This window comes from Lemur catta, chromosome 2 (assembly GCF_020740605.2).
Source record: "Lemur catta isolate mLemCat1 chromosome 2, mLemCat1.pri, whole genome shotgun sequence".
Lineage (NCBI taxonomy): Eukaryota > Metazoa > Chordata > Mammalia > Primates > Lemuridae > Lemur > Lemur catta.
The window spans coordinates 14,628,144-14,641,533 of NC_059129.1; the positions used below are offsets into that span (position 1 = coordinate 14,628,144).

The following is a 13,390-nucleotide window of genomic DNA, read 5'->3' on the forward strand; positions in this document are numbered from 1 at the left end:
TTTAGAAGAGACATAGACAAATTAGTTCACATCTGAGAGAGGAACCTCAGATAGAATTATGTGAATAATGGTCAAAGGAAGTTAGGAAGTTGCAAAGCACAGTAATTATGGATCTTGGAGTCAGACTGCCTGGGTTTAATCCTAGCTCTGCCAGTTACTGAGTATGCATTTGTTAAACCTTCTTTTCACTGCCTGTAAATTTGGAATTATAATAATACCTATCTTCAGAGATAAATGAGGTAGTGCATGTCAAGTGATTAGCACATTACTGGCACAAAACTCGCACTCAACAAATGTTAGGTACTATTAGAATTAAGAAAGCAAAGTGATATGGTGATAACGGTAACAATCTCAGAGGTTGTGGTGAATATTAAATGAGTTAACACGTGCCAAGTGCTTGACACAAAGTTGGTAGCTATTATTATCTGTAGTAGAAGGATTGATCTAACGTTTTTAGGGATGGTTCAGGGACAAAATATTTCCTGGTTTGGGCCAAGGTTCACAGCGTCTTACGATCAGTTTTACGTCCTGAATAAGGAAGTCAGTTATACCCTGAATGGGGGTGGGGTGACGGTGGTCATCCGGACATCCTATGGGGCACTCACTGTGTGAACACCCAGGCATGACAACTCGGCATTGTTGCTGAGGGACAGCCCAGCTATGTTTTAGGTCATGGGCATCTAGACCTGCTGTGATGCAGGGTTTTGATCCAAGGTACTAGTGTGGTCCCTCAGGGCAGTACTGGGGATCGCCACTCAAGCCTGTTCTGGGTATGGTCACTGAGAATTGTCCTGCAGGCAGTCACTTAGATTGTCCTCTGTTTTCTCCTCCTAATGCCACTGCGTGAAGAAGCCCAAGGCACCCTGGCCGTCAGGGACCGCGTCGTACCCTGGACAGCTCCCCGGGGAGCTGTCCACCACCAGGGGGCGGCTGCTAGGACAGGAGCCCGCCAGGCGCGGAGTCCACGGCTCTGGGCTGCTCTCGGGCCAGGCCGGGGGAGAGGTGCAGTGACAATGGGTTGACAGTGCGTGCTTCACGGGTGTGAGACAGAGCGAGCTGCCTGGGTGTGAGTCAGCGTGCGGGGGGCTAAGGAGCCCGGTGAATAGTCACGGAATCACGCTCAGCTCCTCCACCCATCCCGTCTACAGCGTGTACGAGTCCCGGGCGTGCGTGCGCTCAGGCTCCGATTCTGGGCTGTGTGTGCGCGTTTGGCGAGATGGCAGGGGGTTGGGGGGCGCAGGCGGGGGGAAGGTGAGGGAGTGGCCCTGTCGGTGTTTCTAGGCCCGGGTTAGGGAATTTCTCCCCCTGGTCCCCGTACGGGTGTGGGGGTGTGTCCAGGTTGGGGTGCGCGTGCTCCTGTGTGTGTGTGCTGTGCTGATCAGTGTGGAGGGACCGCGGATCAGCGCAGGGTGCTTGAGTCTGCGCCTGGGTCTATGTCTGGTCTGGATGTCGGCGCGATCTCGACCTGGGTTTCTACCCCTGGGTGTCGACAGGCCAGCGTAGTGGGGGTGTCCAGCCTCCTGGCGGAGAGTACAGCCTTGACACCTTCCCCTCCCCGCCCCAAGCTGGCCCGGGGCTCCTTAGCGGGCAGCCAGCATGGGGAGGGCCTGGGCTGGTGTGTCTCTGGGAGCGGTAAGGCAGTGGGGGCGCAGGGGACTAGCCAGGTCCCCGGGCGCGGCGCGGGCTCGGGGGACCCGCGTGGCTGACGTCAGGCGACTCCTTAAATAGAGCCGGCAGCGCGCTCCGCTCGGCATTTCCCGAGGAGCCGGAACGCAGCCGGCGCCAGCGCCACCGTCCGGCCCACCCGCCAGTCCGCACGGCCGTGCCGCCGCCGCGCGTTCCGTGCGCGGCGCTCCGAGGACCAGGAATGGGGCTTCGGGCACTGGGCGCGCTCCAACCCCGGCGCACGTAGGAGCCGCGGAGCGCCAGGAGCCGCCCTGCTGCCCGGAGCCCCACCGCCCAGGAGCGGGAGATGTCGGAGATGCAGCCTCCTGTTCCCGGAGGAGCCGCCGCCCCCGGGATCCCGGGGCAGGGTGCGCGCCCCGGCCAGCAGCGCCCGGAGAAGACGGCGCCCCCTACGCCCGACCCGCGCGGCCGGGGCAGCGCCACGCGAGCCCTCTAGGCGACCGCAGGGCCACAGCCGCTCCGCCGCCGGTGCCCCCTCGGAAACCATGACCCCCGGCGCGGGCCCATGGAGCCATGGCCTATAGGGTCCTGGGCCGCGCGGGGCCACCTCAGCCGCGGAGGGCGCGCAAGCTGCTCTTCGCCTTCACGCTGTCGCTGTCCTGCACTTACCTGTGTTACAGCTTCCTGTGCTGCTGCGACGACCTCGGCCGGAGCCGCCTCCTCGGCGCGCCTCGCTGCCTCCGCGGCCCCAGTGCGGGCGGCCAGAAACTTCTCCAGAAGTCCCGCCCCTGCGATCCCCCCGGGCCGCCGCCCAGCGCGACCGCCGCCGCCGCCGCCGTGCCCGCCTCGCGCCTCTCGGGCGCCAACCACTCCGGCTCGCCCAGGCTGGGCACCAAGCGGCTGCCCCAAGCCCTCATCGTGGGCGTGAAGAAGGGGGGCACCCGGGCCGTGCTGGAGTTTATCCGCGTGCACCCGGACGTGCGGGCCTTGGGCACGGAGCCCCACTTCTTCGACAGGAACTACGGCCGCGGGCTGGACTGGTACAGGTGAGCAGGGGGAGCCCCGCTCCGGGCGCCAGAGCTCCGATCCATCCTCGGGGCCATCGCGCCTGCGTTTGCTCTTCCACGTAACCCCGCTCGTTGTGCGGGTTCAGGCTGACACGTGGCGGAGTGGGCTGGGGGTTCTAGCAGACGGATTTACCCAGAACTTCCCAGTGGTTATCTAGACGGACACGCAGTTTCTTGAACTGCAAAGGGCGTTCCCTGTCGCCACTGGAGTCGCTTGGTAGGGAAGGGAGCTCTCCAGTCAAACCTAAGTGCCGGCTGGAGGGCTGGCTCCGTGTCCAGCCTTTAGAGTGCCCGAGGAAGGGACGAGTCAGGACACGTGCTGCTGAACACGACCCTGTAATGACCCTCGCTAGATCTTTCCCGGTCCCTGGCACCTGAAGGACCTTGAGAAGAGGAAGTGAGGACAGAGACCCCCCTGGGATGGGGCCCTGCTTGGGAGAGGTCCCCACAGTTCAGGCCAAATGAGAGGGCGTCCCCAGAGGTCTCTGGGTGAGAAAGATCCCTCAGGGAACCTCAATGCCAGCTCCAGGTGTTTGCTGCTCTGGGAGGCTGGGAGCCCCCAGTGGCTGTGGCCCGGGGTCGGTGGTCTTGGAGTAGTGGAAAGAACCCTGGATTCGATTCGAGTCTCAGCTCTGCCACTTAGCTTGAGCAAGTTCCTTAAACCCTCCCATCTATTTTCTCATCCATTACAATGGGCAGGAAAATGGTCCCTGTCCTGTCTATCCCTAGAGGCTTTTCTAAAGTGCTTTAAAGATGTGGGAAAAAAAAAAGATACTTAACATTGGTTGATTGGTGCTTCTAAGTGACGGCCAAGGTGTGGGATTTAGAATACTGGTGGGCACCCCTGGGGAGGGCTGGCCAGGGTCCACTCTCCCACCACGTGCCGGGGAAGGGATGAGAATGATTCCTGCTGGTGGTGTCTGGGCACAGCCTGAAGTTCTGTAAGGTGCAATCTCCTCTCCTCAAAGCCCGTCTGCCTCCCAAGCCCTGAATGGTGCTGAAATGTAGGATTGACTTACGCGTGAGCCAAGTCAGGGTGTCTCTGGGAGTGGTGTAATGTATGGGCTCCCCATAACACACAGGTCACAGAATTCTCACCATTCACCTGACCCCTTGAAGACTTTCCAGAAACATCTGCATAGTGATGGTATTGGGGAGGGGTAACATGGCAGCTAACCCAGTAGCTGAGGCTACTTCTTTTATTTTTATCTACTGCTCAGGCAGCAGAGGCCCTAAGCATATTGTACAAAGGACAACTTCATCAGAAAGAAGACCCCACTTGGCTCATAAGAGGGGGCCCACAAAAAGGGGGAGCCACAGGGCCAGCTGGTCCCCTTTGCCATTTGATTCTGGTCTGCAGGGGTTGTGGTTGTGGGGACAAGGAATGGGGTATGCAGTGTCCTCAGGAGGCAGATACATAGTCTGTCTCCAGTGGGTCCAAGCAGGGGATAACTGGCCTGTGGGTGGCCCCAGCATCATTATGTCTGGTTAGTGGAGTTGGGTGGCACAGAGTGGCAGGTTGGGCTGTGTGCCAATACTGATGGCCCACCATGCTTTTCCAGCTGTGGGCCACAAGTGCCCCATCTAGGCGCATGAGGACAGTGTCTGAGCCAGACCCCAGGGTGGGGAAGGCAAGTGTGTGGAACAGCAGAGCTGACCGGGGTGGGTCAGCTGCGGCCACGTTCAAATGCAGGCCAGGCTTTCCTCGATGGAAAATCTGAAGACCATTATGAAACCCTTTGCCAATGCAAAGTGGCTTTTAAGTGAAAAACAGCAAAATTCTGAGCATCTGGCTTTTCGACAGTGTGCCCTCCAATAAACACCTGTATTCTGAACCCAGACTCTCTTCTCTCCACCCCCAAGCAACACACCTCAGGCTCCCTTCCCAGAGCCTGTGTCATTCAGGGATGGCTGCTTTATATTTTTAACCTTGGCATGTGTGATTCTAAGCCAGCTTAGCTGTGAACCTTGGAGATGGGAGCCATGCCTTTTCTTTCTTTCTTTTCTTTTTTTCGTTTTTTTTTTTTTTTTTTTTTTTAGCACATTTGGATTCTGCTAAAATTCTCAGCTGAGTCTTGGGAGGTTTTATTTAACATCAAGCACACTGACAGCTCCACTTCTCCCTCTACTGTCCCCCACCACCACCTTTTCCCCCTTTATATTTCTAAAAGAAAGATGAGCCTGGAGGTCTGGTCATAACTGCCCACTCCCCATCACTTACCCAGGAAGGCTGAGGAGCCTACAGCATCAGGAAAGGGCTGTGCGGTTTGTGCTTGTGTCAGTTGCAAATCTACACCCCCAGAGTCAAGGGCTTAGGTTGTGGATTGCCATTTCTGGACAAGCTACTACTGCCCCATTAGGATGCTGTTTCTATAATCTGCAGAACACTTCTCTGTTTGTAAAGGACATTTTTCTGTATTTCTCTTTATTATCACTCAAATCATATGCATTAATTGCAGAAATGATGGGGATTTCTGGGGTCCCGTAAAACCCGTGTTCTCACTCCTGAATTCCATGAGTAAGGTGTGGTGGGGTGACAGGATGTTCCTGTCTCCACCCCCTGCCCTTGTCATTTCTCAGCTTGCCATCGTAAAGCCAGCATGCACTGGGCAGACATGGCCAAAGAACCCTTGCACCCATTGTAGTGGACTCTGCTCTCCAAGGGTGGCGTTGCAGAGTTGCAGGCAGTGGAGCTTATTCTGATCTCCCCACGTTGGAGCCCCTGGTGATAACCTCCTGTTTAGGTGGCCCAAATCCAGATAGTGGGAAAATCTAATGCTTTATCCTCAACCCAAAGAAGAGGCTTCTTTCTGTGGGTAAGTGCAGATAAAGCTGGAGGCAGAATGATACAGCCAGAGAGACACCTTCAGCCAGAGAGACCGGGATACAGAGTCTGCACCTTCCTTGCCCCCAGCCTGAGCCCCTTATTGGGAACCAGCCCGGCTCAGGAGAGCCCTGCCCTCTGCGGTGGCCTCCCTGCCATGGCTGTCTTTCTACGATGCCATCTTGCACCTACATGTCTGGCCTGGGTTCCCTTTTGCATATTTCCTCATCAAGGTAGCAGCTGGGCCTTAAGGGCAGGATCAGAGACAGACTATTCAGGGCACTCATCTTTTATAAAGCGATGTAAGTATTATAGTACCATATCCAGTAGTTTTTAGAGTCCTAGGGGAAGCTCAGCTTTGTCTAAAGCGTTCTCAATTTTGCTAGTGTTCTGGTATGTCAAAGGGAGTATGTGAAGAGAGGAAGATGGCATTGAAATGCCAACAAGAGCAAGTTAATACGTGATAATTGACTCTGTGCTCTGGTGTCCAAATTTTGATAGATGAGCCTGGTCTATAAATTTTAAACTTCACTTCACAACTCTGGTTATTTATTTGTTCAGCATCGATGACATTCTTGGGATGGTACAAGGCAAAGAAGACACGTTATTTGCCCTAGAGGCAGCAGTTTAAGTATGAAAGAGAATAAAAAGCACATAAAAAGTTCTATCATATTATCCAGTTCATTTCAATCAAGAAATTATATTCTAATAGAAAAGCCGAACTCTGGAAAGGCAAACTTTAAGAAGAAATAAAACCAAAGGTGGACAGGAAGGGGCCTTCTGCTTGAAGTAGTTAATGCAGAAGGGTTTATTTACTGTCTTTTAACAAACCGATCAACACATGACACAGACTTGTCTGCAGTCACTGGGTGTGCACAGATGCATGTGTGTGCTCACCCCACACATGCACTCGCATGCACTCTTGCACTGTCTGTGCAGACTTAATGTCTTTGTAAGGAATTTCCACTGCCTTGGTCCAGGGGATGTCACACACTGTGATTAAATGAAACCACTGAGTCCATAAATCCCCCATTTGTCTTGTAGCACCGTGTCAGCCTCGCAGCATGCTGCAGATAGAATAGTTAGTGCCAGTACATGTACAGTTCTTGTCAGGCACCAAGGAACATTCAGAATGGGCAAGCAGACCTGTCATCGCTCAAGGAGGCTTTTTGAACTGGTTTCTCTTCTCCTCTGGAGCTGAGAGGGACAGAAGAGGAGCTTGAAATAAAGAATAGCTTTGCCCAGAAGTCTTGGTACGTGGGTATTTAGGTGGAGAAGACCCCAGTGACCCCAGAGCTTTCCAGCCATGCATATTGTTAAGGCTGTTTTGCGTGTGAGAATGTGCAGATATCACTTAGAGATTCTAAGAAGCATGTTTATTTTAACATCTCTGAAACTAGGATGTGTCTTGTGATGGATGGTGGCTTGGATTCAAGAGATATGAAGATGGAGATAGGATGCTTCCATATTGGTCGGAAACCCCCTCCCCAGAAGTGCCCCGTGGCTGGAAGACCCGGCTTCCCCAGCCCTCCCTGACACCCACTGGACCTACCAAAGAGCCAGCGACTAGACCCTGTTTCATCTCTGTAGGCAGCAGGAGTCTCTTCGGATTGGTGAAGGAGCCAGATTCATTTTAGACTTTTGAATGTCACCCATGCCATCTCCCTGAAGGCATCTGTCCTAAAATTAGGGAAGGGGTGGGGCTGACACTCACCAGGAGTTAACAAGAGGCTGTGGTGGGCATGTTCTTCACGGGCTGCTGTCGAGAGGCACTCGCTGCACCTCCCACATGGCTGCAGGCACATCCAAAAGTCCCTAATAGGTTCAGAGCAGAGTCAGTGCCCAACAGGTGCTATCACTTGCATGCTTGGTAATGTTCCGTGCAGTGGGTGAGCAGGACTATAGAATAATTTTCTTTCCTTTGCTTAGACCTCCATGAATCATTCCTGAATGATTGAGTGACAGAGTGGGCGGGAAGGGAGCAGAAGCACACAGCTCCGTATTGATCCATATCCGTGGCCAGAGGACTTGGAGGGGACAGGGGACACCATCTCCATGTGTGAGCAGCAGGGGTGAAGGCGGGGATCGAGGGGTAGCTAAGCACGCAGGCTGTGAGTCAGGCTGAAGGGGACTGACAGGTCACGCAGGCAGCCCAAGCTGTGGGACTCGTTGCCTCCTTCAGCGCTAACTCGGGGGCGGGTTAATCTGTTTATTTGTCAAACGCCTGCCGTTTGCCAGGCTTGGTGCCAGCCTGCTGTAGGCCGGCTGCTGCCACTTTGTTCTCCTAATGGGCTGCACGGATGGGCTGAAGTGCTGTGTAGTCCACGGGCAGCTTGATGAGGTGGGTCAAAGCCACCAGTGAGTGGAAATGACTTTGCATTTCAGAGGTAATTGCTGCCTGTCAAGCTACACAGTGGGCTGTTGGTCCAATGCCACTCCCCTAGCGGCTTTGTCAGCAGAGAGGGCAAGGGGCAGGGAGTTATGATTGAGCAAGTCCTTCCTGGGGACATGGGCCAGAGGTGCTGGTTGGGTGATCTGGGGCTTGCACATCACATGGATTTTCTAGGCACAAGTCAAGTGAGTGTGTCCTCATAAGCTTTCTGAATCAGAGGAGCTCATATGGTTCCACCTTGTTGCCCACAGCCACCAGCTCCCACAAATGCTCCCCAAGTAAGAAAACTAGGGGTGTCTTCCAAGCAATAGTATGGTCCTTTGGGAATCAACATTTTCCAAACTTCAGACCTTCTTGTACTACCTTCATGATATTTGCCAAAGCCTGGCACAAACTCTACTATTATTTTTCTTAATATTTTTGCTTACATTAATTCCTGAAAAAATTATATTTTTTCATAAAGAACAGGGTTTAGTTTTCCTTCAGTTTGTATATATTAGAAGAGATAATATTAACATATTCACATAATGCAATTCAAAAGTGGCAAAGGACACTCAGTGAACATGAATCCCTTCCTTCCTACCTCATGTTTTAGCCGTGAAGTTTCTCTTTCCAGAAGCAACCACAGAAGGTAGCTGTTTGGGTGCATCCTTCTAAAGACATGCTATGCATTTGTAAGCCTAACACACGCCATGGAAGTATGGTTAAAATAAACATTTTTAAAAGCAACTTTATTTTAAAACCACCCTTAATGGGAAAACCAGCATCACTTGTTATAATTAGAAAGAGATCATAAAAATAAATTGATTGAAAAACAAAACAGGGTTATTGAATTTTTGCTCTATAATGTGGCTGGAATGTTCTAAGCCTGCAGCGTGCTCTATCTTTGTTTAAAAGGGGATATTAAGGGACGGTACTAAGAGCAGTTAAAGAAATATCAATATCGATGTGAGACCTTTTCGCCTTGCTGTAACCAGAAGGAATGAAAGTGAAGTGGAAAAGATTTAATAATAAATTTTCTCATGATGCGATCCGGTGGTATTTAGTAGGTCTGCGTAGCACCTAAAATTACCAAGATGGGGTACACAACCGACATCATGGGAAACATTGCTAGGGTTTGCAGAAAATCCTGTTTAAGTAAATCCAAGCATGTTTCTAGCTTTGCGGATTCCTTTGATGTGTTGTTAATGATTGAGGGACACAAGCCAAAGGAAAACTCAGAACAAATATGAGCATGAAGAGAAGTGTTTTGATTTGCAATATTTACAAGGGCGTCTAGCCTTCCCAAGAACTAGGTTCCCTGAATAAAGGGCATAGTGGCCATTCAAAAGACAAAATAAAGCCACAAGGTTACTGTGGGGGTTTCTTCATTATTCTCAGTGGTGGAAACCCAGCCGTCTCCACCATAGTCATGTCTACATAGGTTGTTACGTATCTGTAGGCATCAGTGTTGCAAAAGTCAGAGATAAAGTTGTTTTCACTGAGGAGTCAGCAACTTATGGGAAAGGGACTCAAGTCTTTCTCTTTTTATTTTGAGACAGGATGTCCCTATTTTAAAATCTCAGGATGCAAAGTATGTTTTCTTTTTTTCTGCAAAACGTGACAGGAGGCTTAAACATAGGGCAGGGCCGGGTGTCAGTTTTGCTTTCTCAAACAGTTTAATTTCACTGAATTAAGAGCAGAAGACAATGTAATTTCTTTGTATCCTTTAAAAAAAAAACTGTGTAAAAGGAGCTCCACTGGGGAAAATAGTCCCTGGGACTTCTTACATATTTTTTTGTTTTGGTTTTTGTTAGACAGAGTCTCACTCTGTCACCCAGGCTAGAGTGCAGTGGCATCATCATAGCTCACTGCAGCCTCAAACTCCTGGTCTCAAGTGATCCTCCTGCCTCAGCCTCCCCAGTAGCTGGGACTACAGGCATGTGCCACAGCCCCCAGCTAATTTTTCTATTTTTAGTAGAGATGGGGTCTTGCTCTTGCTTAGGCTGTTCTCAAACTTCTGAGCTCAAGCAATCCTCCCACCTTGACCTCCCAAAGTGCTAGAATTACAGGTGTGAGCCACCACGCCTGGCCAGAGATTTCTTATATTGTTAACAGAGGCAACTTAGAGGGTGTCTATGAGGGCAGGGATCCTCAGACTTGCCTTTAATTAGGCAGATATTCATCAGCACTGATGCGGAGGTGGCTTCCTGCCAGCTCAGGCTATGCCCTGGGGCCTAGAACCCCAGATCTGCCCTGAGGCTGGTGGGGAGACGCCCAGGCATTAAAGCAGTGCCTCGTGGTGGTGCAGGCTCCTTAGGAAGCAACGAAAAGACAGATCTTATTGGAGGGAGAGAGAGCAGCCCCGATTCCAAAGGCGTGAATGAGATGCACTGAAAATGGAGATAAAAACATAGCAACTAGGAGGGAAGGTGGTTTAAGGTAGTTTCAGCACAGCAATTAAAAGCTCCGACTCTGGGATCAGAGGAATGTGCTGTAATCTCAGCTCCACCACCTGCAAGGTGTGTGTCCGCCGACTGCTTGCTTCTCTGTGCCTCAGTTCCTCTGTCTGCACACTGGAATGAATCACATTGACCGCCATGTCCAGTTGCTGTGAGGATTCATTGAGCAATTACGTGGGAAAATGCTCAGAGCACTTCTGGCACCCGGAAGGTGTTCAACAAGTGCTAGTTGTCATTATTGGCCATTGATTTCTTCATCATACCTTTATTGACCTCAATGCAAGGACAGAGAGATGAATAGGAAGGACACAGGTCCTTGCCTCTGGGCTCTTCACAGTGTAGTGGGGTTATGAGATGTTCACGGAAAATTGGTACACAAATCAGATGGGGATGGGTACCATAATACAGATACAAGGGGGGCATGGAAAGGAGATAAAGTCCAATTGGGGGAATTTTGGAAGGCTTCCCAGAAGAGGTGGTATGTTATTCAGGCTTCAGCAGGCAAAGAGGATTTCCTTGGACAGAAAAATTGTTCTGGGGGCTGATGAAGGGTGTGGCCCTATAGGAGTGCTATTTCTAAATGCATTAATTCCACGAATTCACCTCTGATTACTGTCAAATCACAAAATAAAGTTGTTTCAGATCACCCTTAGTTCTGCATGCATTTAATGACCACCTGTTGTGTTCCAGGCTCTGTGCTAAGCCCTGGAGGAATGAACACGAAAAAGAGAATTAATCTCTCCTTTCACGAGAGGAAAAGGCAGAGAAATTCAGTAGCAAGACTTGCTGAGAGAGAGAAAGCTCCCAGCTTTTGTGAGGTCACAGAGGAGAGGCTCCCAGCAGGGCAGGTCAAAGATGCTTTTGGGAGAGCTGATGCCTAAGCTTTGGGGCATTTGCACGTGCTGTTTCCTCCGCCTGGATCTCTCTCCCCCCAGAACATCCCACGTCTGGCTGTTTCTCATCATGCAGGTTCCAGCTCAAATGTCACCTCCTCAAAGAGGCCTTTCACAGTCTAGTCTAAGCTAGCTCATTGTGCTCATCACTCTGTCTCATCACCACCTTGCTTTATGTACTTCCTACTTCTTACTGCCTTCTGAAATTATCTCATCCATTTTCTTTTTAACTTACTATCTCCCCACTAGAGTCAAAACTCCCTGAGAGCAGGAACCTTGTCTGTCTTGTTCATGGCTGTATACCCAAAGCTCAGGACAATGCCTGGCATACAGTAGGTGCTCACTAAATATTTGTTGAGTGACCATTCTTAGGTACGGGGGATTATGAGGAGTTGGTGAGTCTGTTCTGAGGCTACCGACTGGCCCCAGCCCTTTTATTAAGTTTGTCACAGCTGCTTCTGAGAGGATGCAGAATATGGATGCTGGTGACTTGGTCTTCACATCAGTAGGTATTTACTGAGCACCTACTGTGTGCCAAGTGTGTGGTCACTGGGGAGAGAGCAGTCAATAAAACAGACAAAAGTCCTGCCTTCATGGTGCTTACTTTCTGTGGGGTGGGGAGGAGACGGCTAGTAAACAAACAGGGAGAACATATCTATGTCTGATGGTGACAAGTGCTGTGGAGAAAACATAGGGAAGGTGGGTAGAGAGTCCTTGGTGGGGGGAGGGTATTGCAATTTTAAACAGGGTGGTTATAGGAGAGTCCTCGCTGAGAAGGTGCTATCTGGGCAAAGACCTGAAAAAGGTGAGGGAGCAAAGCATGTTGTGATCTGGGGCAGAACTTTCTAGCAGAGGAACCACAAATAAATGCCAAGGCTCTGAGGACAGCAGGGTAGCTGATATGATGGAGGAAAACCTAGGGGCCAGTGTGATCGAAGTGGAGTGTACAAAGAGAAAAGGGATGGGAAATAAACTCGGGGAGGGAGCAGGGGCCAGGTCACACGGGGCCTCGTGGGCCATTGCAAGAACTTTGACTTCTACTCAGAGCAAATGGGGAGATATTGGATGGTGTGGAATTAAGGAGTTGTATGGTCTGAGTACATTTTATTTTTTATTTTTTTTTTTAGAGATAGGGTCTCACTTTGTCACCTGGGCTTGAGTGCAGTGGCACGGTCATAGCTCACTGTAACCTCAAACTCCCGGGCTCAGGCGATCCCCCTACCTTAGTCTCCGGAGTAGATGGGACTACAGATGCACACAATCACATGGGCTAATTTTTAAATTTTTTTTGTAGAGATGGGGTCTTGCTATGTTGCCCAGGTTGGTCTCGAACTTCTGGCCTCAGGTGATCTTCCTGCCTCAGCCTCCCAAAGTGCTGGAATTACAAGTATGAGCCACTGCTCCTGGCCCGGATTACATTTGAAAAGGATCTCGGGTTGCTGTGTAGGGAGTGGGGATGGAAGTGGGAAAACTGGTTAGGAGGCTGTTTTTGGAGGTGGCAGCAGTGGTGATGATGGAGGGAGTGGGAGAAGGGGGCAGATGCTGGGTACAGCTTGGAGGTGCAGTTGCAGGACTAGCTGAGGGCTGGTGTGGAGGCCGGGTGTGAGAGAGGAGACAAGAAAGATGGCAGCGGTGATGATGATGATGATAACGGTGTGGCTGCTGCTGGGGACACTAATAGCATGTATCGAGGACTTGCTATCTTTCAGGTCCTTACGAGTGACAGCCTGGAGTCTGAACCAAATATACTCCCCAGTATAGCCCCTGGCTTGACAGGTCATCTTATTAATTCAATATGTCCCTGAACTAACCAAAGAAAGGAAAATGATTTCTACTGTAGCTTGGCGTTCTCACTCCCAAATCAGTGGGAGATGGCAAAGTCCCCATCTCTAGGGGTCTTTGAGACCCCTTTCTTTTAAATAAATGCAGAGTTCTTAGGTAACCTCTTGAGATCCTCTGAAGGTTAAATTAGCTTTGTTCCAACCCAGAAAAGGCACATGTCACTCAATGTGCACCACCCTATTTCTCATTCTTGTTCCAGCCTCATCAGCATGCGTGACAAGGTGGCTGCCCTGATGATGTTGCCAGATTTAGGGGGCTGGTTGGTGCGTGTGGTTTCCTTCAAAAGGAATTGAACACTGTAATGC

At 50.9% G+C, this 13,390-nt stretch overlaps 1 protein-coding gene across 1 annotated transcript in view; it reads left to right on the plus strand.

Annotated features, from left to right (window-relative positions):
- The first annotated feature begins 1,749 nt into the window (after positions 1 to 1,749).
- HS3ST2 (heparan sulfate-glucosamine 3-sulfotransferase 2) overlaps positions 1,750 to 13,390 on the plus strand; it is a 77,017-nt gene continuing 65,376 nt past the window's right edge. The window contains exon 1 of the mRNA XM_045542779.1: positions 1,750 to 2,672. Within this exon, the coding sequence (XP_045398735.1) occupies positions 2,200 to 2,672 (473 nt within the window). The 5' untranslated portion in view covers positions 1,750 to 2,199. The remainder of the gene's footprint in view (positions 2,673 to 13,390) is intronic.